Below are 22,104 nucleotides of genomic sequence, written 5' to 3' on the forward strand. Positions count from 1 at the left end.
AATATTTTCGCTATAAAACAATTAGGGCTGTAAATCGATACGGACTATCCGGTGTCTCGGCTCATATCTGGCTCGAAAATATGATACATGTCTCATATCCGTTTTGAAAACGATCCAAATCTGGCGGAAAAATTAAGCCCGTATAATATATGATCCCGGATACGAGCACACCTATACCCGCTCAGATTCGGTCTCATATAATTTTTCATAATATGATCCTACCCGAATAACCGAATATGATCCACGGTTCATATTCCATTCAAACTCATATACATATTATATTTTAACACCATCATGTTTGCAAATAAATAGTCATCATTTTATAAAATTATAATATCTTATTTAAGTTTTTATCTTCATAAAATATGATTTATTTAATGTGATCATGGTTATTATCTTCATATATATTTAATAAATGACATATACCAACATATAATTATAAGTTTTAATTCAAAATTATTATACTTTATAATATTATGTTTACTTAGACTAAATGATAATTATTTGAACAACTGAAATAATAATGATATTTGATGTTAGTGGATCACATCAGGCTCATATTCGATGGATCATAAACTACCCGGTTAAAAAATAGAAAATACGATACTGGATCATATCCGGTTCAGATCCGAATCTCAAATACCCGAGATCGGTTTATACCCGAATAAAATGATCCCGGACCCAAATCTGGACAAGCTAAAAATAATATGATCCGGTACTTGAGCAGAGGGGTACCCGGGATCACCTGGATCATTTTACAGCCCTAAAAACAATCACATATAGGCTAGTATAACGGTCGATTAATAGGGACTTCGATCCTATACATATAATTTTAATTTACTTCTAATTATGATCATGTCTTATTTTAAAAAAAATATTAATAAATAACATTCTTATTGTAATTCGCATTTTCAATATAAACTAACCTGAGCGAAGATAATATTATCCAATCAAGAGGTCGTTACTTGAATCACGCGCTTTTGCTTTAAATGTGCACGAAATACATAATATAACATGTCTTGTGTTTCCAGAAACTTCATTCATATATGCGAAACATCTAATAGTTGGTCTAAGATGAGGACATATTTTGTGCTCCGAAAGATTTATTTCATACATGTGAAACATGTAATATTATGTCGGGATCGTACATAACAATCAAGCAGGTACACATGACATGTTGGCGGATCCACTCACTAAAGGTTTACAAACTAGTAAAATTTTTGTTCAACGTATCTCTAACATGGATCTGACGAAGATACTCCAACTAATAGTCACTTGTTATGTGAAGCTAATACCAAGTAAACTCTTATTTTGTCAAAAAAAAAATTGTACTTCACATCATACTATTGGTTTGTTGTTCTCATTATTGTTGCGCACTTGAGAATTTATATTTATAAGCAAACACGAGGGGGAGACCATATGAATGGATTTGATAATTATACTTTATTAAAAAATCATTTTATACTATTATGATTAATGTTAATTTTGTTATGTGTTGAAGTATTAATGGTATGATCAACGAGGGTCTTGTGTTCATTGTGATATAAATATATTGCATTGGCCTGCTGTAATACTTTCGCTTATACAGCATGCATGAAGATATTAAATCAATAATTAGTCAAATTAAAAATGTAAATTCATATTTTGGAATATAAGTAGTAATACGGTGAAGTGGGAGAATGTTAGCTTATTTATTTGTAGCCTACTACTTATGTGATTTAATCATTTACATAAATATTGATTTAATAGATTATATCTGGGGATTGATAACATTAGAGTTTTAAATGTTATCTAGTGAAAGAAGAAATGAATAGTTCTCTTTATTGTGGGTACGGAGCTATATATATTGTGATGTACGATTTATATTGTCGTATCATTAATAATTTAATAGACATATACATAAAAGTGTAGGTCTCTATTGGCTTTTCAGTGCTAACATCTTACGAAATATAATTCCATCCTTATTATTCAAAGAGACAACAGAAGTTTTAGGGGCCGTTTGGATAAATTTTAAAAAAGTGCTTATTAAAAAAGTGGACTAGAAGTGGGAAACAAATTAAAACTTATAAGTGATTAAACTGTGTGGGAAATAAGCAGAAGTCCTGAGACAAAAGTTAGCATTCGTAGCTTTTTATAAGTGCTTCTGTCTTTTTATACAAATGGGTCAAGAAAAGTAGAAATTAGCTTCTTCTCAAAAAAAGCCAGAAGTTTGGGTACCCAATCGGGCACATAATCTTACAAGGTTGCATCAAGAGCAGACACTCACAGTTGTAACTTACAAACCATGTCATCTCTCAGCTCAAGTGTGCACACGATCATACATATATGTATTGACTAAACACCTGATCCATTACTTTTACATGATGGAGTCTTTGTGGTGATATAGTACATAATTCATATATATATGCGTGTGTGTTTACAGAAATATCATTTCCACCATTTCAAACAACATATCCACTTTTAAGAAAATCAAATGAGTATAAAGAAATTTCTATACATAATTATAGTATTTATTATATTCACTAAATATAATATATGGGATATAATTGATGTTATAAATATATATTATAGATATGGTTTAAAGAAATTAGTAGCTTGTTAGGACACTAATCATCTTTATAGGTACCATCAAGAATATTTAACAGGTGTAAAATATGTATCATCTAATGAGGATGATTCATCGAGTCATACTTCACAGAAGCCGACTTAGCTCAGTGGTAGAGCGCGTGACTTTTAATCCCGTGGCCGTGGGTTCGATCCCCACAGTCGGCGACTCGGAGCCTTTGAACTTTTTTCCATTTAATCCAATTTTATTTACCCAGCGTAGCGTAATATTGTAATTCTTTTTTCCCTTTGTCATGTTATTATCTGTTTTACTTGCCAAATAATATTTCTGCCAGGGAAAAAATGCAAGTATGAAGGCGTTTTGAAAACATGCATTTCATTTCAAAGGATGGAATTCGAATTATAAAATTTGAGCTATTACTTCAAATTCTTATATCAATACTAATATTTGAATGTATAGATTTCAAATAAAATCCAAATTCAAATCCAAATTTCAAAACAGATTATTTGATAAAATCCAGAATTTGAAATGAAATATAGATTCCTCAACCGGCCATAAAGGAAATTCTTTTTCATGCATGTCATGGGACCCGGGGAAAATAGTATTAGTCTGTTCGTGATTTATCTCTCAGTTCTCAAGCATATATTTTGGTAACAATTAGGTTTATCAATTTGATATAATAAAACGCTTACTTTTTGTCCAATAACAATATATACAGACCGGGTAAAGACGTTTCCTTGCCTTTTTGTTGGCTGTTGATATGGCCGCCTGCTGGGTGCTGATTCCAGATTTCAAATGAATGCGATTAAGTTGGTCCCAAAGCAGAATAAAATCGGACTTGTAAAATTTAATAATCTTCTTGGTATCACTTGTTTGCAGTGAGATGTTAAATCCAAACCTCTGAGCAAAGGACTATGCTTATTTTTGTCTACTGTATGTGCATACAATTAGAAGGCATCCGGATATATACAAATTCAGAAAGGCGCTACACGGGGCAAGGGGAGAAACAAATCTAAGATTCCAGATAGGCCATTTACCTGACAACCTTGAGATCAGAAGCAGTAGCTATATTTAATTTCCTGGCCGCAGAAAAGGGATGGGTATAGAAAATAAAACATAAAACCACCTCAGCATCCAGGAGCACCAAGTGTATATTTTTTGCTTTTTATAAATATGGTGACGACAATGTTGGTATTAAGTTTCTCGGGGTTTCCCCCTCAAGCAACCAGTAAACATACAAAAAGTATTGCTTAAAATGGGAAGCAAATCTAGACAGCAAACATCCCCTGATATATTGTGGCTATTAAATATGCTTTTTAAACTAGAGAAGACACTTAAAAGCCGCAAACATTGAAATGTATATCAAGTTAAGCAGCAGTACAGTAGCCAAAAAGAGAAGGGATTTTTTATAATGGTCATGAAATATATTTTGTATTTCTAATGGGACAACAAATGCAATTGCATCCCCAAGCTCAATGGGATATGAAAGCACACAACTTAAAGTTCCGCAAAACTACAGATGCCAAAACATTTGATCACTTGACAGATTTAGCACCTTAAAGAGGGGGCTCAGCTAAGAAACTGACTATTTTGTTTAACAGATTCAATCCAAATACAGTTTCTTCACAGTTGACTTTCACAGTTGTATTAAGCGGTTCAGAGCAATTACCTCTGAGGGTAACAGTGATCAAACAAGGCATCGAGTTACTCAGAATCTCACAAGCGAACCGCAAGCACAAACCTGACACATCATCATGGTTTGTAGTAACAGGCATGTCCACCGAAATGAGAGAAAGATTTGCATTACTGAGCATCTTTAATCCTAGAGTTTCACATACGACAAGAAACTTGTCTTTTACCAGAGAGATTTCACCCTTTTCATCTTTCAGCTCCCTCACATGATCAATGAAGGTACACCTGTTATAAATGAAGATAACATTAAGCTCTGAAAGCAATGGCATTTACCTCTAATTATAAAGTGAGATCAGGACAAAGACAAGCCCGCCAAATACATTTACTCTTCTAATTCGGATCACAAAGAAAAATGCTCTACGCAACCATATGGTAAACCTGGTGTCAGTGGATTCAGTTTATCTTCTATATATATTTTGGTCCTCTCCTTTGCTATTGGAAAGAAACAAGAAAATAAGTGACCATCCCCAGTCTAAACCCACTATGAACAGTCTAAACAAGTTGTTTTAGAAGACTCTACATTCTTAATAGATACGAGTTGTTTGCATGTTGAAAAGTAATAGCATTTCTAAACTTACTACAATGGCCCCATATATCTTCCCGGAGGCAATAACTGTAAAATCAAAAGGGGTAGAATATGCCTGATTTTCAGCTAAGATGTGACTGTATGAGTGCCATGGTGTAATGTAGTGCTGTGCCCCGGCTCTCATCAGGTGCCCTTGTAATGTTCCTTCTCTTAGGAGAACACTTAAATTGCCTTGTGAATCGAAGGTTGGATTTACAATGTTAAAAAAATCAAGTTCACCAATTTTTGTATTACACTTGCGCAAATATCAAGTCAACCGTCCAATGGGACTGACAGACCTCTTTCAAGCTTTACAATTCACTACTTTTATACTGTTTTCTTCTCTTCTTCTACTTCTGTTTTAGATATTCCATAATTTCCATTTTCTAAATAACATGTAAACTACTGTCTTGGAATAGGATTAGAAAACACACTAATCATAAATATCATAGTATTAGTTAGTATGAAATTAGCATACATAGTCATACCACGAGCAAAAAATATTTAACCCACTACAGACATAGACATATAGTAGAACAATAAGAATGACCTGTCCAAATGGTATGAGAAATGTAACCCAAACAACTGACCTTCTATTGTATTCAAACATCCCACGGAGTTGAGATTCCTTCCTGAAGAATTCTTCATCATCCATTGGCAGGGGTTTTACAAAGTATCCAATGTCAGGCCACAACTTAACAGGAAGCTTTAATCCACTGCATCGTAGAACTAGCTTTATAGGCAAGAGATGATGATGGAAATGAACTTCCATGATTTTCTTTGAACTCTGACCAGGTTCTAGACAAGGAATTTCTTCCACAGGAACTATAACTTTAACATCATTGTTATGTGGTGCTGAGGAACTGCATTGTATGATGAACATATGTGAACTTATTGGGGTCACAACATATCATCTGACCAAATATCTAACAAGTTGAAGCAAAGACATGCAGATACTTTAATTATAATCGTTTATGGACTTGGTTAAAATACAAGGAAAGCTCAATGGGATACATATAACATGTAAATACTTGCTGGACAATAGTGCATCTACAATATAAATTGGCTGATCAGAAACAGAAAGTAATAAAATTCAACTAGACTTCAGTGTCTAGCAAGCATGCACTAAGTCACGTATGGAAAGACATTCACCAGAAGGTCTACTTCAGTAAAACTTCAAATATGAAGAAGTATGTGTAAAGGTAAATTTTCCGGCTTAAGACCTCGATAAAGTTAAATATATATATAAAAAAAAGATGATATATGTTCTTTTGAACTTGTGGAAGAAGCACAATGTATGTCAGAAGAAAAAAACAAGTCATGACTACTAGCAGAAAAGTTGTTTCTGGGAATACCTAATCAATGTAAACTGAAACCAATACTTAGGGAAAAAGAAGATTTCATGTGAACTTCACCATTGATCCGAAAACATTGTTTCTTTATACAGTACACATATCAACAGACCTTTTTAGTCACATGTAAACCTTTTATACTGATGGCATCACAGCGTTGAAGTACCAATTACATTAAAACCTAGTTAAAGTATTGGTGTCCGTGGTCTACCAACCATATATAAAGAGGAGGGGCAGTACATTTCCTGGAGAGTGAAAACTTTGCAAATATTGTTTGCCGACCAATAAACCAAAATTGGCTGAGTTAAATGTTTGACTGTAAATATTATGTATGAAAGACACAGATGATATGTAACCAACTTCAAAAAGAAAATTTGTGGAATAACCATAGTTCCAAGGGAAGTACGGAAAAGGAATAGAGTGCTCTCAAAAGCATAGTAAGTGATCACCTCTCGTTTGTTCTCAATGCTTGCTCTGAGTTATCTTGGCCCCCTTCAATGTCCTCATCAAACAGCAAAATTTTCTCTTTAGGTTCATTGGAACAATTTTTGAAAGATACTTCTAAACAAACAAATTTGGATTTGCTTGACATTTCAGATGAGAATACATAATCCACCCTCAAGCCATTTCCATTTACAGTGTCTAAGAGTGTATAAGATTTTGGTTTTACCCTCTCAGAGAGGGACCCGACAGATATTCTAGCTGATGAATTCTGGAAACTACTTGATTCAGGAGCATTTCGGCTTGAATCAGGGCTTTCATCCAACCAAGATTCAAGAGCTCGGTTAGACATGAGCTCGCCAAAATCATTAGGTCTGGATTGAGGATCATTCACCTCTGAGTTTCCATTAAGGTTTGCATATGCAGCATTACCAACATCTGAAAAATTAATTAATAACCCAGTGTTCTCGTCACCCTCGCTTGCAGACCCACTCTCATCACCAACATCATTGCCACTTGAGCCAGCTTCAGAAATTTCAGAACCGTCACTTGAGTTACTATCATCATCTGAAGAACCCGATGCTCTTTCAGAATCATCTACTCCGTATAAATCACTGTGAGTGCCACCCTTAACGATATTTGAACCGAAACTACTATCACCAATGGTCAAACTACATGGCTCCGGTAAAGGATTATACCCTGGAGCTGCATGAAGAACTATCTGAGAAAGCGATCCAGGAAGATAAAATCGATAGTTATTGGGTTCAGTTGACATTGATTTAGGTTTTTCCAAAAATAATCGTTCTGCTAGTAGACATGACATGTTCTTTGATTCTGATATATATCGTGCTTCTTCCACCAGTTCAAAGGAAAATAAGTACTGCGTAAGAAGTTTTCTTATAACACGAGCTCGGTCACGGATGTCATAATTTATATCACATTTGGCAAGTTCAAGCACATAGCTTAAGAGTTTTTTGGAAGCACATAGATCATCCCCTCTTGCACATAATACGACCTGGAAAAAGAACAACTTCATGAATAAAGACAAGGAACAGAAGCAAATTTCAGGAAAAATAGGATACCTACACAAATATTATTATACTCTGACCATTTTTGACAACCATATTGTAATTTGTGATATGATATTAGGTGTATGAGTCCAATTTCCACCAACTTGCAGAGACCAGATGTCTGTAAAGATGATGGTTTACCTTGGGGGGGGGGGGGGGGGGGGGGGGGGGGGTGACAACATGATGGATGGAAAAGGATAAAGAAGAAATAAAGATGCATACAACATAATAATCACTACAGAACCACAATTGACATCCTTTCAGGATGAGCAAAAAATTATCTGAAATTGCTCCAAACTGAATTTTGCCGTTTTATTACGACTTGGTTTGGTTATCATTAATGCAACTAAAAACCCGAATTTTTCTGTTTGGTTCAGTTTTTATTTCCAAACCAACCGACAAAAGCGAACCACCTACTGTAATTATATAAGGTTGCATTATAAGGTTGGACCATTGCTTTTAATTTATATGTTGTCTGTTGCAGATTTTGATCAGTTGAGTTTGAGTAAAGATAAAGGCCAAATCCATATTTAAATTTTTTTTATTTTTTTAGTAATTCCAATACAAATTGCTAGACACCTTTTTACCTATTCTTTCTTTTCTCTTCTGTTGATGTCTCTCCTGTCATCATTTCTTATTCTCCCTCCAACAAAAATAAACAAGATGCCAGATGTAATTTCTATATTAACAGCTTCCAATTCAATTTTTCACCCTCTTGTTACGATCTCTCAGCATAATAAAAATATACAATAATATTTTCCTGAGTCTGCTTGTGAGATGTGCACAAATTATTGGTGAAAAGCTGAGTGGTTCTTGGTTATTAATCAGTTTTAAACCAAATCGATAGTTTCAATTTCAGACAGACCAAAAAAATGTTCAACACTATTAGAGCTGTGATCAAAGTTACAGCACAGATATGAGATACATTAATATATTCTAAACCAATTTCATTTAAGACGCCAAATTTTCAGTAGGTTTTTAAAATAGAAAGCATGAAGTTTTGGCGTCATCACTTAAATTCACACTTGACAATCTAGAGTGACAGTGACAAAATTTGGTGACTAACTTCGATTATCCAGTACTAAGTTAAACAAGGGAAACGTTCAAATTTAAATTACCTTGACAGCAGCATATAGAATCTGGAGCTTAGTTTCAAGTGCTTCTTTAGTAAAGCAGCAAGCAAGATACGTAAGTACTGAGGTCAACATCTTTGGAAGAATGTGACCAGAGGAGTTGTACTCTCCCATCATACGAATAACCATTGCCCTGGCTGTGGGTACTTTAATTGAATCCAAAGTTCGCACCAGATGAACAATTACCTTGAGCAAAAAGTGAATATATTTATAAGCAAAATTGTTTGTTTATCTAAACAATTTACCGAAATAGAGCAATAAGAGAGTATAGGATAGCAGCTTATTTAAAGCATCTATACACTACATACAGCTTACTCAGCAGAAAGATACGCAAGTTGGAACAAGCAACTCCAATAAACTGATCTATAGATACAGAAATAACATAAATTATCTTAATCAAATTCTTTATGCCGTATATATTATTTGTACATTAAGAGCCTCTTATTACAAGGAGAGGTAAGGTACCAAAGTTTGCGTAGTGCGTAACTTTTAACCTATAAAGAACCTATACTGGATAATTTTGGCTCACATGAACAAGGTTTCTTGAAAATTCAAATTTAAGAGTGTTCCGCAAAACATACTTTTCTGGACATGGATTATAATTTTATTATGATGTGTGACCTAAAGTAACTAAACAAGCCTACACATAAGCTTACCCCTTTAGAATTATAAAGTATAAATATACAATATTTAAGCTGGGAAAAAATATCAAGGAAAACTGTATTGGCACAAGGACTATTATTTATATCAATAATTATTTCCTTGACAACAAGCTTCTATTATATTGACTACATGGCTCGTAATTTTATAATGACAACCCCGAGTCATTTGCTCAAGAAAATGCAGTTGTCATGTCCCAATATTCATCTATCAATTCTTGACACGTGCCCAAGGGTTCTTTTGGTTGGTACCCAGGCACTGGCACTGGGAGAGAAACTTGAAAAAGATGGATTAGCAAGAATGAATGAAATCTATGTCTCGGTACTAAGGGTGCAAACAGAACCGAATAAAAATACAGGCAGAACATAAACCGGCCCGAACGCATACATATGTAATATGTGAAACGGATTCTTGAGCACTAGGAAAAGATTAAATCAACTCCACTTCAAGATGACAAAATCTACCAATACCCTTTAGACTACGTAGAATACCTTGGGGCTTAAAAAAACTAAGCATACACATGACATGATGTATCTAGATAAATAACATGGGGGAGAAATTATATATAAGACATCGTTAGCTTGAATGAGTAACATTGCAGCTCAAAAACCTTCTCATGACGTGGTGGATCTAGTTTTATGATTGATCTGATTGATATGATTGCTTGAATTAGAACAATTGAATCTCCACCTGAAGACTCGGTATCATTATTCAAAGATTCTGCAATAGTTGAGCCTTCAAAGAATTAAGATGAAACCAAAAATATTTCGATACAAAAACAAATTTACGAAAAAAAAATGAAACAATAGGTGACTTACGGGGTATAGTCAGAGCTAATAATCCTTCCAAACAGGTATTAGCTACATTTGGAAGCCTTTGTGCACACAAACCTATTGCAGCTACAGTATCTGCTGCAAATCTCCTATCGGAATCTCTAACATAATCCTAGCAATACAACAGGGTCAGCATCGTTGCATGTGAATCAAACAAAGGACCAAGGAATAAAACACTACAGCAACAAGGAATAAGGATGCATAATAACAAATGTCTGAAAATGGTAGGCACATGGGTAGATTAGGTACAACAGAAACAAGGAATGCGGATGCATAATAATAAATAGCAAGTATAAGAATATGGTAGGCACATAGGTAGTAGTAGTGACAGATTACGTGTATCTCATAACTGGACTATAGGTATATGCACATTGATAGAGACTAGCAAACAGAACCACTCATATCTCTGTTATCTCCTTTATTAAACAATTTTGGCATTAAGCTGAAAAAATAATGTGTACAGTGTACACTACAATTTCCTATAAGAATATAACCCTATTAAGGTGAAAGACTGAATGTTAAAGGTGAGATCCAAGGTTAAAAGAGAATCCAAATGAATAGACTACTTGAAAAGGACAGGTTCATTTAATTTGCAGCTAATGGTACTCTAAACAAGCAAACCCCGACACTTTCTTTTATGCCAACCCTAGCAATCATTGTATAAATATTCAAAGATAGAGTTGAAAAGAAAACTATTATCCCTTTCTTTTTAAGCTATCCATGGTCCCCTGGCACAAAATAAGTACTTATAGTTACAAGCACTAAAATGGCTAAATTGTTACACAAAGCACATATATGACACTATTTCCTCCCAACTGCGTTGGCCTTTTATAGCAGCAACTCTCCTGGACTACCCAAAACAAGCCTCTAACTCTTTAAAATTAATTCCACAAACATGTCTTTAGGCACAACATTCATGACCAATTGGTGTTTTTACAGTACTCAAACATACATAATAACAAAATACATATAACCCTGTAGACAGTTAGAAAGGAAAAAAAACAAACACACACACACCTATTCTACGTTTCACTTATTCAGACAAATAAGAAAAAGTAACAGATAAAAGATATCTATTTTCCTTAAAAAAGGCAAAAAAACGACATAATTTGTTTTTAGTTATTATCAACAGGCCATGCTGGAAAGTGGAAACCAATAAAATATGGATTACCTGAAACTCTTGGAATATAACCGGGATAGATGACTCTGTGGCAATGTTAGATAATATCTCAAGTTTGAGGGCCTTTATTTGATATGTATCAGAGGAACATATAAAGAAGTCTTCACTGTAAGAAGCAAAGAGAGAAGGCATCGCTTTAGCAAACACTTGAATATTGCAGAGCGCCTGCATCAACAAGCATACATATGTATAAGCCAAAATTTAAGGCTATATACATGGTTTCAAGATGTACAATGGTTCAAACAAAATCTTTTTTGAATAATCAACTTTAAAGACTTGGGATATCATTATTCACGTCGTCAATGCTGTACTCTGCACCAAAAGTAATGAAACTGACTAGCATTGTTATACACTAATTTCAAATTTCACACATAGGAGACTCATACACCATAGAGTGAATATGAGAACTCAGAAGTAGGTCAATCACCATTATAGTCTTCTTAGTACTGACAGACATGCAATTACGAAGCATGAAATATTAGATGTACATAGTAATAGCATATATGAAACCAGTACAAAATAAATCAAATCACTGACCCAGAAACTTTCATGGCATTGTATGACTATGTAGCAAGCTAAAGTAATTTGATTTCAGATATTGGCCATATAAGAATTTTTATTTTATTTTATTTTATTTTTTTTTGGGGGGGGGGGGGGGGGGGGGGGGGGAGGGGGGTTCACATCAAGAGATTTACAAAGAAAAGGTAGTGCTTGTATGTAGCTAAAAGTTAAACTAGCACCGAAAATTAAAGGTCTGGGCATGACAGCCATACAGAGTGGCAGAGCCAGCCTCAGACTCTCAGAGTGTGATGGTGGCCAAAATAAATTTCCACCCAGCCTAGCTAGGCAAGTAATTCGGGGCAAAAAGTATTATTAATACAGTAGATCTTTATTAACTTGTATATTGAAAATGTTATTTTATGAAAGATAAAAATTAAAAATATATTGTTTATTTAACTTTAGAATTTAGATAGAAGAGGAAATATTGAGTCATTCATATCTTGATGATTTTCATCATTTATTTGTTTGTTTATGTTTAAAAATTTCCTTTAAACAGTTAAAAAAATACTTTTAATTTTTGATCTATGTAGCAATTTTTAATATTAAAATAGCATTGATATATACAGAGAATCAAAGAAACATACAGAGAGAATCAAAAAGAATTTCTGATACAGTATTAATACAATGTAAACGTATTAAAAGAAATTTAGGAAAATATATTAATATGAGATATTACAAAAGACAGACTTCCACTTCTCCTGCGTTTCTCTCTGTACAAGGGTCTCACTCTGCTCTCTTCATACATTTTGATATCAGGCCACATCACTGCTTTGAAACACAATTATCTGTGTGTATATCACATATATAAATATAAGTGGTAAAAAGTAGAACGTCCGATAGGGTCCAGTGACAATTAATTACTGTAGTTTACATAAAAAGGCACCTGTAAAAAGCAATTAATACCTAAAAAATATGTAAAAGAATCTGGTCAAAAAAAATTCAAAACATGTTCAAGTCCTATGACAAACATGCAGCACCAGAGGAGAAGTGCTAAAGACATCACACCTCTCCTTCCATTGGGAGTTCGAAGCTTCATGTTTCAGTGCAGAAAAAGTGTGTGCGCGAATATAGTGCAAAAAACCCCAAGCCACTCAGAAAAGAACATGGACCCTTGCTACACCAAACATTACAGGGGCATGTATCTAGGGATAGGACATACAAATCCTACGGAATTTTATAGTCTATAATCATAACGTAACATGTGCAAAATTCATATAAGAACGCAGAAATGCATGAAAGCACACAGAAAATGAAGGATGACAAGGAACAGAGTTAACATAGAGGAGTACTTTATAATTTATAAATGTTACTAAAAAGTTTCAATATAAGTGGTAGTTGAATTTATCTGGGGCTAGGAGTTCATTATACATGTAGGTTAATATATTAGAAGCCCAATTGTATTGGGCTTTAGTCCATAATGTTAGGATATTAGGGCTTTATTCCCTATACAAGCGACGTGATTCCCGCATATTATAAAGACTTGATTACTGAACTATTACTTATAGTATTACCATATTGAGTCTCTTCTTGGATTGTGATCCATAAATTGTATCCCTTTCGATGTAGTTATGCTTCTGCTTTTAAATTACCCTGGTTCTATCTTGTAACTTATTTATTTAACATATCTATATATTATAATCTGTACTGCAGCACTTGATAGATACTATTAGAGAGATGGTGTACCACATATGCCGAGGCACTAGACGATCTCAAGATAAACAAGAGTGGTTTGACAATTCTTCTGAGATCCTCTTTGGGTGCCATAATCCAGTGTAGCCCAGCAGCAGCAAGTATCACTGCACTATTATGACTCCATAACAAAGGTGAAGTACACTGAAGCAGGATCTTTACATCATCATTTTTGGCAGATGTAAACTTTGGTAATCCCGATTGGAATGCGCCCTTGTCTTCAAAATTCATTTGTGAAAGATATTTTTCTGGTCCTTCAAGGTAGCTCTTAGAAGCCATCTGTAATAATTGAGACTGATATGCCCCAATGCTAACAACATTAGTCTCTTCCTTAACCGCAAAGTCTCTATCTGGACCATCAATTTCAGAATCAAGGTATTCGGAATAAGGAGATGCCATAATGGATTCTCTTACAAGCCCTTGCCTAGCAATCACATAGCGTAAAAGAATCTCAATTAAGACAATCTGGCCCCACTCCTCGACATCAGGAAGTGTCTCGCATAACTTTTTATAGTGTCTACCAATTAAATTCAGATTGTTCGGACATACAGAAGCAAATGCTGCTGCAGCAGCTCCAACTACAGAAGGAGAGTTGTCATTCAGCAAGATTCCAACTATCTGCATAACATGAAAATACACTGTACTGTATTAATGACTGCTGCATGGTACTTGATAAGTACAAAACTAATATGCATATGGACATACACCCAAAGGAGCCTTCCATTAAGACTCTTATTAAGACACATGCTCAGTGAGATGTACTCGTATACTACGCAAGTAAGAGACAAGATACAAAAGTTAGTCATTCAAAATTCAACAATATATCTGAAAGGAAATTCTGTATTCTAATTCATAGACCATTTTTAGCTACTATTGCTGATGAATAATTTGAAACTTCCAATATTTCCTGGAGTCATTTTTCCGGTCTAAAATTCATGACTAAATTAACATGAAGTGACAAAGACTTGCAGACTACCTCATCTCAAGCTCTTAACATGGCAGACATATGCAAACTCCAATACATAAATTTGCACTATGCATGCCTGACATGAGATTTGGACCTTGCAGGATAACCACTACATGCGAGTAGAAAGACCTATTCAAGTGAGCATGGCCAGCAAGCCTGCCAGTTAATGGATACAGAATAATACCAGTAGCGTCATTGTTTTGGAAAATTTCAATTGTTTAGATAATTAAAATATAGATTGTCAAACTAATAATATAATTATCCACCTCGGGGGTGGTACGGTGATGTCAGATGATCTAAAAGTAAAATGACTAAAAGGAGGTAATTACCCTCCGAGCCTCAATTACAAAACACGGTCGATATAATTAATTAGTTACCTGTGGATTATAGAAACTTACACCTTATCTATGGGCTGAGAGCGAACCTGATGTTGCAAATATATACAAGTGTCACTTAGAAAGGTGTTACGTCGTTCAAATATTCATTTCCGGCTTAATCTCATTAACTTCTTAAGAAGAATATGTAATAAGCATCTTAGCGCTTCTGATTTTGATTTAATAAGCATCTTAGCGCTTCCAATTTTGATTTAAATTCACCCCTGATTTAGGTGAACAAGCAACACAAGTATAATAGTAACAGGTAACTAGGCAAGCATCAAACTGCATACAAAATTCAGCTCATTTCCTTTATATATTTTATTTTCACTTAAATCAAACCAGCAAACGAAAGACATGTATGAAAATACTTCACCCACCTCCTCAATTCCCCCAGTGTTCTCCTCCAAGCGCAAATCATGCAGCTTGGGAAGAGCATTGGCAGCACATTTTCTAACATATACTGATGGGTCTCTTGCACATTTCGCCACTGCAACGACAACAATAGGTGCAACTACATGTAGACGTATTCCTGCCATAGTACGGAGTGCCCATGCTCGCACTAATGGATTTGGATCCCCCAAGTCTTTCTGGAAATAATTGATTGAGAGTAAAGCTTCATTCGGACGCCTAAAATATGCATTAGACATCAACTCACTGGCATGCAACATTTTTGCAACATATTTTATGCCAACATTCAAGCATTTTATTAAACACATGCACAGTCCTAATACATGCAGTGAGCAGAAGGCAGGCTCAAATAGCTATACTACATTACTACTGGCAGAGGGAGGATCGCAATTCACAAGTCAGGGTATGCCAGATTTTAATAATAACAAAAAAATCTTGTCATATCACATTGTTCTGTACACAGCTGTTCTGTAAATTTGTTCAGTTAATTTTCTGTTATATTTTTAATTTGAAGTATAATACCATTTAATTAATATAACTTTCTAAAAGATCATACAATTTACCATCCAGTGCAATATGAACAAATTATGTGTTTTTTTAATAAATAAGCAGTCCATTACAATTAGTTGATTTCTGATTGTAATTTATGTATTCTAGTTGCATTAAAAAAAAAATCTAGTAATTGATAGTCAAAGTAAGTTCAGAAATATCACATACATTAAAACGAGAAACACTTTATTACATTGTATATAAATATAAAAGAGAATTGTATATATTAGCAAAAACGAAAACTTTTGTGGTTTAATCCAGGAAAGGACTTGGGAAATATATTACGGTAAACTTCATAATAACCTATTTATCATATTTAATACATTTATTGTGGTGCCTATCTGTGATCTCTTAATATTCTCTATATATAAACAAAAATCTATAAGGAACGATTTTTGCTGGCTGTACCAATGGAGTAGTAGTCACATTTACATACCAAGGTACTTGTTAAAAGTTCAGAGTGAGCCACCACATATGCTAGCATATGACCGGCTCCGCCCTGAGCTTTAGTATTGCACTTAAAAAAAATTGACTACTGACTCAACAAATTAATAGTATGCAAAATTTCAAGCACGATTACCAGTGTTAAGTAAATAATGACTCACATAATTCACACTGTTTCACTAATTTGACATACATCAACCAATATAATCTCGCAAATTTTACTCGATGTAAGTACCACATAAATAAGGAATTCAGTACTCACTTTTCAGCATAATGCAGCAGATACAAGTAAACCAGCTTCTTCACCTCCAACGATTGAGATGCCACATTTTTAACAACCTGTAGTGTCACACCATTCAGAAAACACAAAAACTAAAAAATTATACAAAGGCACATTTCAGTTCAAATTCCACTAGATCCAAATTAAGTTAGTTCAGTGTAGTTTGGAACATAAATTTACTAACAAATTTACTAAAAAGTTACAGTACAGTTCATTATAGTCGGCACAAGCTAAACACTCCCTCGATCAACTAGAATCACAGTTCACCTATATAAAAATTCCTACTAAATTTCCCAAAATGTGACAGAATAACTGAGAATAGTCGATGCAAAAAAAACACTGTCAACAAGTATCACGCAGTTCACATCAATCACTCCTAAAACATTTTCTAACAAATTTACCGACAAACGATAGTATGTATCTATGACATATCGAAACACGAATTTAATCTAGGCAAAACACTGTCTCCTCAGATTAGAATCGCAGTTTCAGAACTAATCACTCAAATAACTGATCCACCAAACAGTAACAGTATATATACTTATCTATATATTCCAATTGATCTGCTAAAGAGTGATAAACGTACAAAAATGAGAACTGATCAACGGAAGAGTGAGATATATACACAGAATTTGTAAGTATAGGTGTATGACCTGAGGGAAGTAATTGGAGACATCGAACCCTTGTGCGATAAGAGCGAGAAGTCGTTTGAGAGCTTCGCATTTCTCTGAGTCAAATTTGCTGTCGAGGAGAGGTGCGATGCTGACGTCATCGGGATCGTCGTAGAGATGAGCGTCGGTGCCGATACGAAAGACCAGGGTTGATGCTTTGCTCAGGGAGTCTGCTGTTGCGCCGAATTGGTGAAACATTGCGCGAGCCCCGAGGACAACTGTTTGTGCAGGTGGTGTGTCTGTGTGTGTGTGTGTGAGAGAGAGAGAGAGAGAGAGAGAGAGAGAGAGAGAGAGAGAGAGAGAGGAGGTGGAGTTAAAACAGGGGAGTATAATTGTGAAGGGAAAAAAAATAGAGGGGCAAAAATGAAAAAGAGAATGGCCCATGCAGGTCTCGAACCTGCGACCTTCGCGTTATTAGCACGACGCTCTAACCAGCTGAGCTAATAGGCCGTTGTCGAATATTTAGTATATATTAATCTACACTAGTGATCAGTGAATTATAAACGACGTTCGGGCCTTGCCCAACTTTTTCAATTTTATGCACATTTAGTTTTTTTCTTCTTTTTATTTTGATTATGCACATGTAGCCTACTAATGCAAATTTAATTGATCTTAGATTATTGATTCCAATTTCTAACTTGACTGCCAAGATTTATTAACATTAAAATTCTCTCCACTGACTCCACAACAAGAATTACCCCAAAATATATACAGTACCATACTCCACTGGCATCTTTTTTTCTTCTTTTTTGACGAAAAGCAATATTTTTACTCCATTAAATCACTGAAAACACAAGATTTAACGTTGACCAGAACAGATTGACTGGCGTCTTTAACTAACGGACTCGAACATATAAGTTTTAACCAGTAGCAACTTAGCAACAAGTATCAACACAAGCCTGAAATCTAATTCACTTCAAAACCCTTGTTTTTCTCACTTTTCTAGATAACGTTACTAATAAATTTCAAAACTCATTTCTACCTTAATATCAGATGAGAAATGACGGAGAATATCTTAGAGCTGTGTTCCTCATTGCAGAACTTTCCAAGTTATCCTGCTTATGACAGGGCTCTCACCATTTTCATAAGAAAAAGACGCAAATAAACCGACTTTAAACTAAAAAAGTGTTGAGGCTTCCGCAATTTAACATTTCCAGAACTTTTCCATTTTCAGTTCCACATAAGTCTGCACAAGAATCCCATCCATCAATTCACAAAGGGAATCCCAGAAGGAACCTGCTGGGCATAAGCATCATAATGTGACCCAAAGAACTCCCTCAAGAAGTACTCTTCGTATGGTATTCTTTGTGAGAAAAAACGCCAAACAATGAGAGAAAATGCAACTGTGGATATTGGATTGCACAGCATTATTTGAGTGCCAACTGACCATATGAGGAAACCTGAATATCCAGGGTGACGGACATATCCGTAGACTCCATGCCTCACCAATTCATGGTGCTCCTCATGACGAACTTTGATAAGATGAGTGAATGCCCTACCCGCAGTTATTATTGCCAGTTTCCTAATAACTTCCCCAACGACAACCATGGCTAGACCAAAGTTACTTATCCACCAATGTTCCTTTAAACCAGGGAAAATATAAACTTCAACCAAGTACTCTAGCAATGAAAATATCATCGCCACGAGATAATTTTTGCTGATCAGCAAAGACTTGAGAGTAACATTCGACTTCCCGTGGAAAATAATTGCTAGAATGTATTCCGAAACATGAAAGAAAGCTATAGAAAATAGCATTTCTGAAACCTGTCTACAGGCTGTATAACTAAAGACTTGTGTCATTTTGTGAACTATATATATATAAGCCCCTCTCCGCAAACCAAGCCCGAACCACGCCTAGTATTTCCTTCAGCAAAGAGTCAAACTAACTGCTGCCTTCTAATCCAGACCTGAAAATTTTGCATTGGTAAGATTGGATTAGCTTGCCTAATCCCTAATTCAATACTCCCTCCGTCCTGGTATACAAGTCAGATCGACTTTTTGCATATATTTCAGAATGCATACAAAAGATATCTCTGCTTGATATTTGAATTTCTATATAAGTTACTTTTCTATATAAGTTACTTGCAGAAAGTAATGGGACAGGACGGAGGGAGTATAGTTTATCTATAATCTCGATAAAGTAAAAAAGAAATTATTGAGAGCTAACTATATATAGCAAGTAAACAGGAGGTATCTAGCAAATTAGCAACCAAGCAAGAGGTGCTTAATAATAGTTGAGCAGCAATGTACGAACTACAATTAGGTGGAAAATACATGAGGATGAAACTAGGGTTCACATATTACAAATTACAATAGAGCATGCTAAAGAGTAAACCAAATAAGTAACTTACAGAGAAAGAGTGATTAAATCGAAAATTGCCTTGGATTGATTTGGATAGTCTGACACTCCGGCTTGTAGTATCCAGTGCTATCAGAGTCTCGGCGTTGATCGGCAGCGGAGAGGAGAGAAACCGTTCAATTTTATTGTATTTGGGTTGGGCTAGATTCTCATGGACTTGTAACAATATAGGACTATTGGGTATGGAGTAATTTGCTATAGACCTCTGACCCACACAACCCAAATCTAAACAAGTAGAAATGGATTGGAGCAAAACACTATAACCCCGTTACCTTTTCCCCTTTTTTCTTTGAAAATATAACCCCGTTACTTTCAGTTAAAAATAAAATAATGTTTGTCAAAAAAAAAATAATGTTACTCTCGAAAAAAACTTAATAATTAATTTAAATCTAGTTCTTACAAAAAATGACTCTTATTGATTTTGATTTTAAATCAGTTTATGAAGATATCTATACTATACTATTAAAGCCGAAACATTAAAAGTTTGGTCGGTCGGTCGGTACTTGGGCCAAAATACGGGCCTATCTATATAACCAATTATTCTGGGCTTAAGTACGGGCATATCTATATAACCAATTAATAATAATCCTTTTAAAACTGAAACATTAAAAATTTGGTAGGTCAGTACTTGGGTCAAAATACGGGCCTATCTATATAACCAATTATTCTGGGTCTATCTATATAACCAATTATTCTTTTTAATTTGGGCCATATTACGGGCCTATCTATATAACCAGATAATCCTTTTAATTGAAATATATTACTTTTTTATATTTTTGACTAAAAAACTCAATCTTCTAAAATAACATTGAGAAACATGGTAATTACTTTTTTAACTAAAATATATTATCTTTTTATAAATTTTCCAACTAAAAAATTAATCTTTTACAATTAATACGGACATGGGCGACATATTTATACGTAAAGATGTGTGCCAAAAGTATAAAAGTCAAATAATAAAAATAGAGGGAGTATTATTATATTGGTCGGGCGGTCGGTACTTGGGCCGAAGTACGGGCCTATCTATATATATAACCAATTATTCTTTTTAACTAAAATAAATTATCTTTTATATATTTTTTAGATAAAAAAACTCAATCTTCTAAAATAATATCGAGCAACATAGTAATTGTCTTTATAATCAAAACGTTTTATCTTTTTAGATTTTCTAACTAAAAAAACCGAGTTTTTACAATTAACACGGGCGCCATATATATAAAAATATAATATCATTAAATATAATTATTAATAAATAACATGTGATATTATTCAACCAAAATACATTAATAACATTATTTTTAAATACTCTAATGATCTCATATTAAAAGAAATATTACAAATCTGTCATATACTATATATTATTACACTATTAAAGCCAAAAATAAAAGTTCACTTGGTTGGTCAGTTAGTTGAGTTTGGTGAATCGTTTGGTATTCGACCCACGGAGCTCTTGAATTTATAACATATTATAGTATATTTTTTATTATCAATTAAACCAAAACATTAAATTTAGGTTAGTATGATGGGGAGGTATTTGGTTTCATGCGTATGTTTTATACCATATTATTAATTATTAATAACGAAATATCAAAGGTTGATTGGTTAGTTTATATCTGAGTTTATAGGCCACTTTAAATTATAACATGTAAAAGAAAATATTTTAACATTCTCATTAAAATATATATGTTCGACCTAATTTTCAATTAGCCATTTGACAGACTTAACTATGAAGAATTTATCCAACTGTTAAGTAAAAAATTTATTAAACCATGTTATTCTATCATAATTTTATTTTTACAATAAAATTAGGTAACTTTAAAATATATATAGGGAATTGTTAAATAAGCTCTAAAGTTTACTATTTAAGCTCCAATTCAATTTTTTTATTTATCCAAATGTCATTATCACCACTAATATGGATGAAATATGTGGAGAAGGCATAGGTAAATATGGTATAAATTTTGGATTTGGAGCTTAAATAGTAAACTGTGGAGTTTATTTATCAATTCCCTATATATAATAAAATAACAAATATGTTAATCGCCCGTGCATTGCACGGGTTATAAGCTAGTTTTTAATAATAAGTCAGTTCCTTATTTATTATACAAGTAAATATTTTGTAACTCTCAAAACCTATTAAAAAAATGGGTCGGCTTATTTATACTTTTGTGTCCTAAGCAAAAATATTGTATATGTATTTTCTAAGTCTAAGTTAAATAATTTATTTTAATTTTTAAAATTTTACTTCAGCAACATACATATAATCTTTACAAATTTATAAATTTTTATATATTTATCTAAAATTGA

General features: G+C 34.0%; 2 protein-coding genes and 2 non-coding genes across 7 annotated transcripts; 1 reads left to right on the plus strand and 3 right to left on the minus strand.

Annotated features, from left to right (window-relative positions):
• The first annotated feature begins 2,700 nt into the window (after positions 1 to 2,700).
• Positions 2,701 to 2,772, plus strand: TRNAK-UUU (transfer RNA lysine (anticodon UUU)). The gene has a single exon. It is a non-coding gene; the product is annotated as a tRNA-Lys (tRNA).
• Positions 2,773 to 3,949: 1,177 nt separating this feature from the next.
• On the minus strand, positions 3,950 to 17,776 carry LOC108199664 (AP3-complex subunit beta-A). 3 transcript variants are annotated; one of them, XM_064082949.1, is made up of 11 exons: positions 17,421 to 17,776; positions 16,750 to 16,826; positions 15,464 to 15,713; positions 13,737 to 14,360; positions 11,484 to 11,657; positions 10,298 to 10,424; positions 10,090 to 10,214; positions 8,805 to 9,005; positions 6,625 to 7,631; positions 5,414 to 5,686; positions 3,950 to 4,483 (listed from the first exon to the last, which is right to left on the minus strand). In XM_064082949.1, the coding sequence occupies exons 1-11, from the start codon at positions 17,634 to 17,636 to the stop codon at positions 4,123 to 4,125; spliced, it is 3,435 nt and encodes a 1,144-aa protein (XP_063939019.1). In that variant the 5' UTR covers positions 17,637 to 17,776; the 3' UTR covers positions 3,950 to 4,122. The 3 variants fall into 3 exon arrangements, with proteins under 3 accessions (XP_063939019.1, XP_017223076.1, XP_063939020.1); XM_017367587.2 differs by having other exon boundaries at positions 10,090 to 10,199; positions 17,421 to 17,775; XM_064082950.1 differs by having other exon boundaries at positions 15,464 to 15,673; positions 17,421 to 17,476.
• Positions 17,777 to 17,814: 38 nt separating this feature from the next.
• Positions 17,815 to 17,888, minus strand: TRNAI-AAU (transfer RNA isoleucine (anticodon AAU)). The gene has a single exon. It is a non-coding gene; the product is annotated as a tRNA-Ile (tRNA).
• Positions 17,889 to 18,397: 509 nt separating this feature from the next.
• Positions 18,398 to 19,949, minus strand: LOC108197790 (protein-S-isoprenylcysteine O-methyltransferase A). Of its 2 annotated transcripts, none has more exons than XM_064082951.1 (2): positions 19,819 to 19,949; positions 18,398 to 19,345 (listed from the first exon to the last, which is right to left on the minus strand). In XM_064082951.1, the coding sequence occupies exon 2, from the start codon at positions 19,236 to 19,238 to the stop codon at positions 18,645 to 18,647; it is 594 nt and encodes a 197-aa protein (XP_063939021.1). In that variant the 5' UTR covers positions 19,239 to 19,345; positions 19,819 to 19,949; the 3' UTR covers positions 18,398 to 18,644. The 2 variants fall into 2 exon arrangements, with proteins under 2 accessions (XP_063939021.1, XP_017220980.1); XM_017365491.2 differs by having other exon boundaries at positions 19,790 to 19,929.
• Between the last annotated feature and the right edge of the window lie 2,155 nt (positions 19,950 to 22,104).

Source organism: Daucus carota, chromosome 8 (assembly GCF_001625215.2).
Source record: "Daucus carota subsp. sativus chromosome 8, DH1 v3.0, whole genome shotgun sequence".
Lineage (NCBI taxonomy): Eukaryota > Viridiplantae > Streptophyta > Magnoliopsida > Apiales > Apiaceae > Daucus > Daucus carota.

Excerpts from the sequence above, each read along its gene's own strand:
- LOC108199664 (XM_064082949.1), bottom strand. The coding sequence starts at position 17,636 with ATGTTTCACCAATTCGGCGCAACAGCAGACTCCCTGAGCAAAGCATCA. Across the intron at positions 14,361-15,463 it reads ACACTGGGGGAATTGAGGAG|ATAGTTGGAATCTTGCTGAA; the intron begins GTGGGTGAAGTA and ends CATGTTATGCAG. Across the intron at positions 10,425-11,483 it reads TTATATTCCAAGAGTTTCAG|GATTATGTTAGAGATTCCGA; the intron begins GTAATCCATATT and ends TTGTATTGCTAG.
- LOC108197790 (XM_064082951.1), bottom strand. The coding sequence starts at position 19,238 with ATGACACAAGTCTTTAGTTATACAGCCTGTAGACAGGTTTCAGAAATG.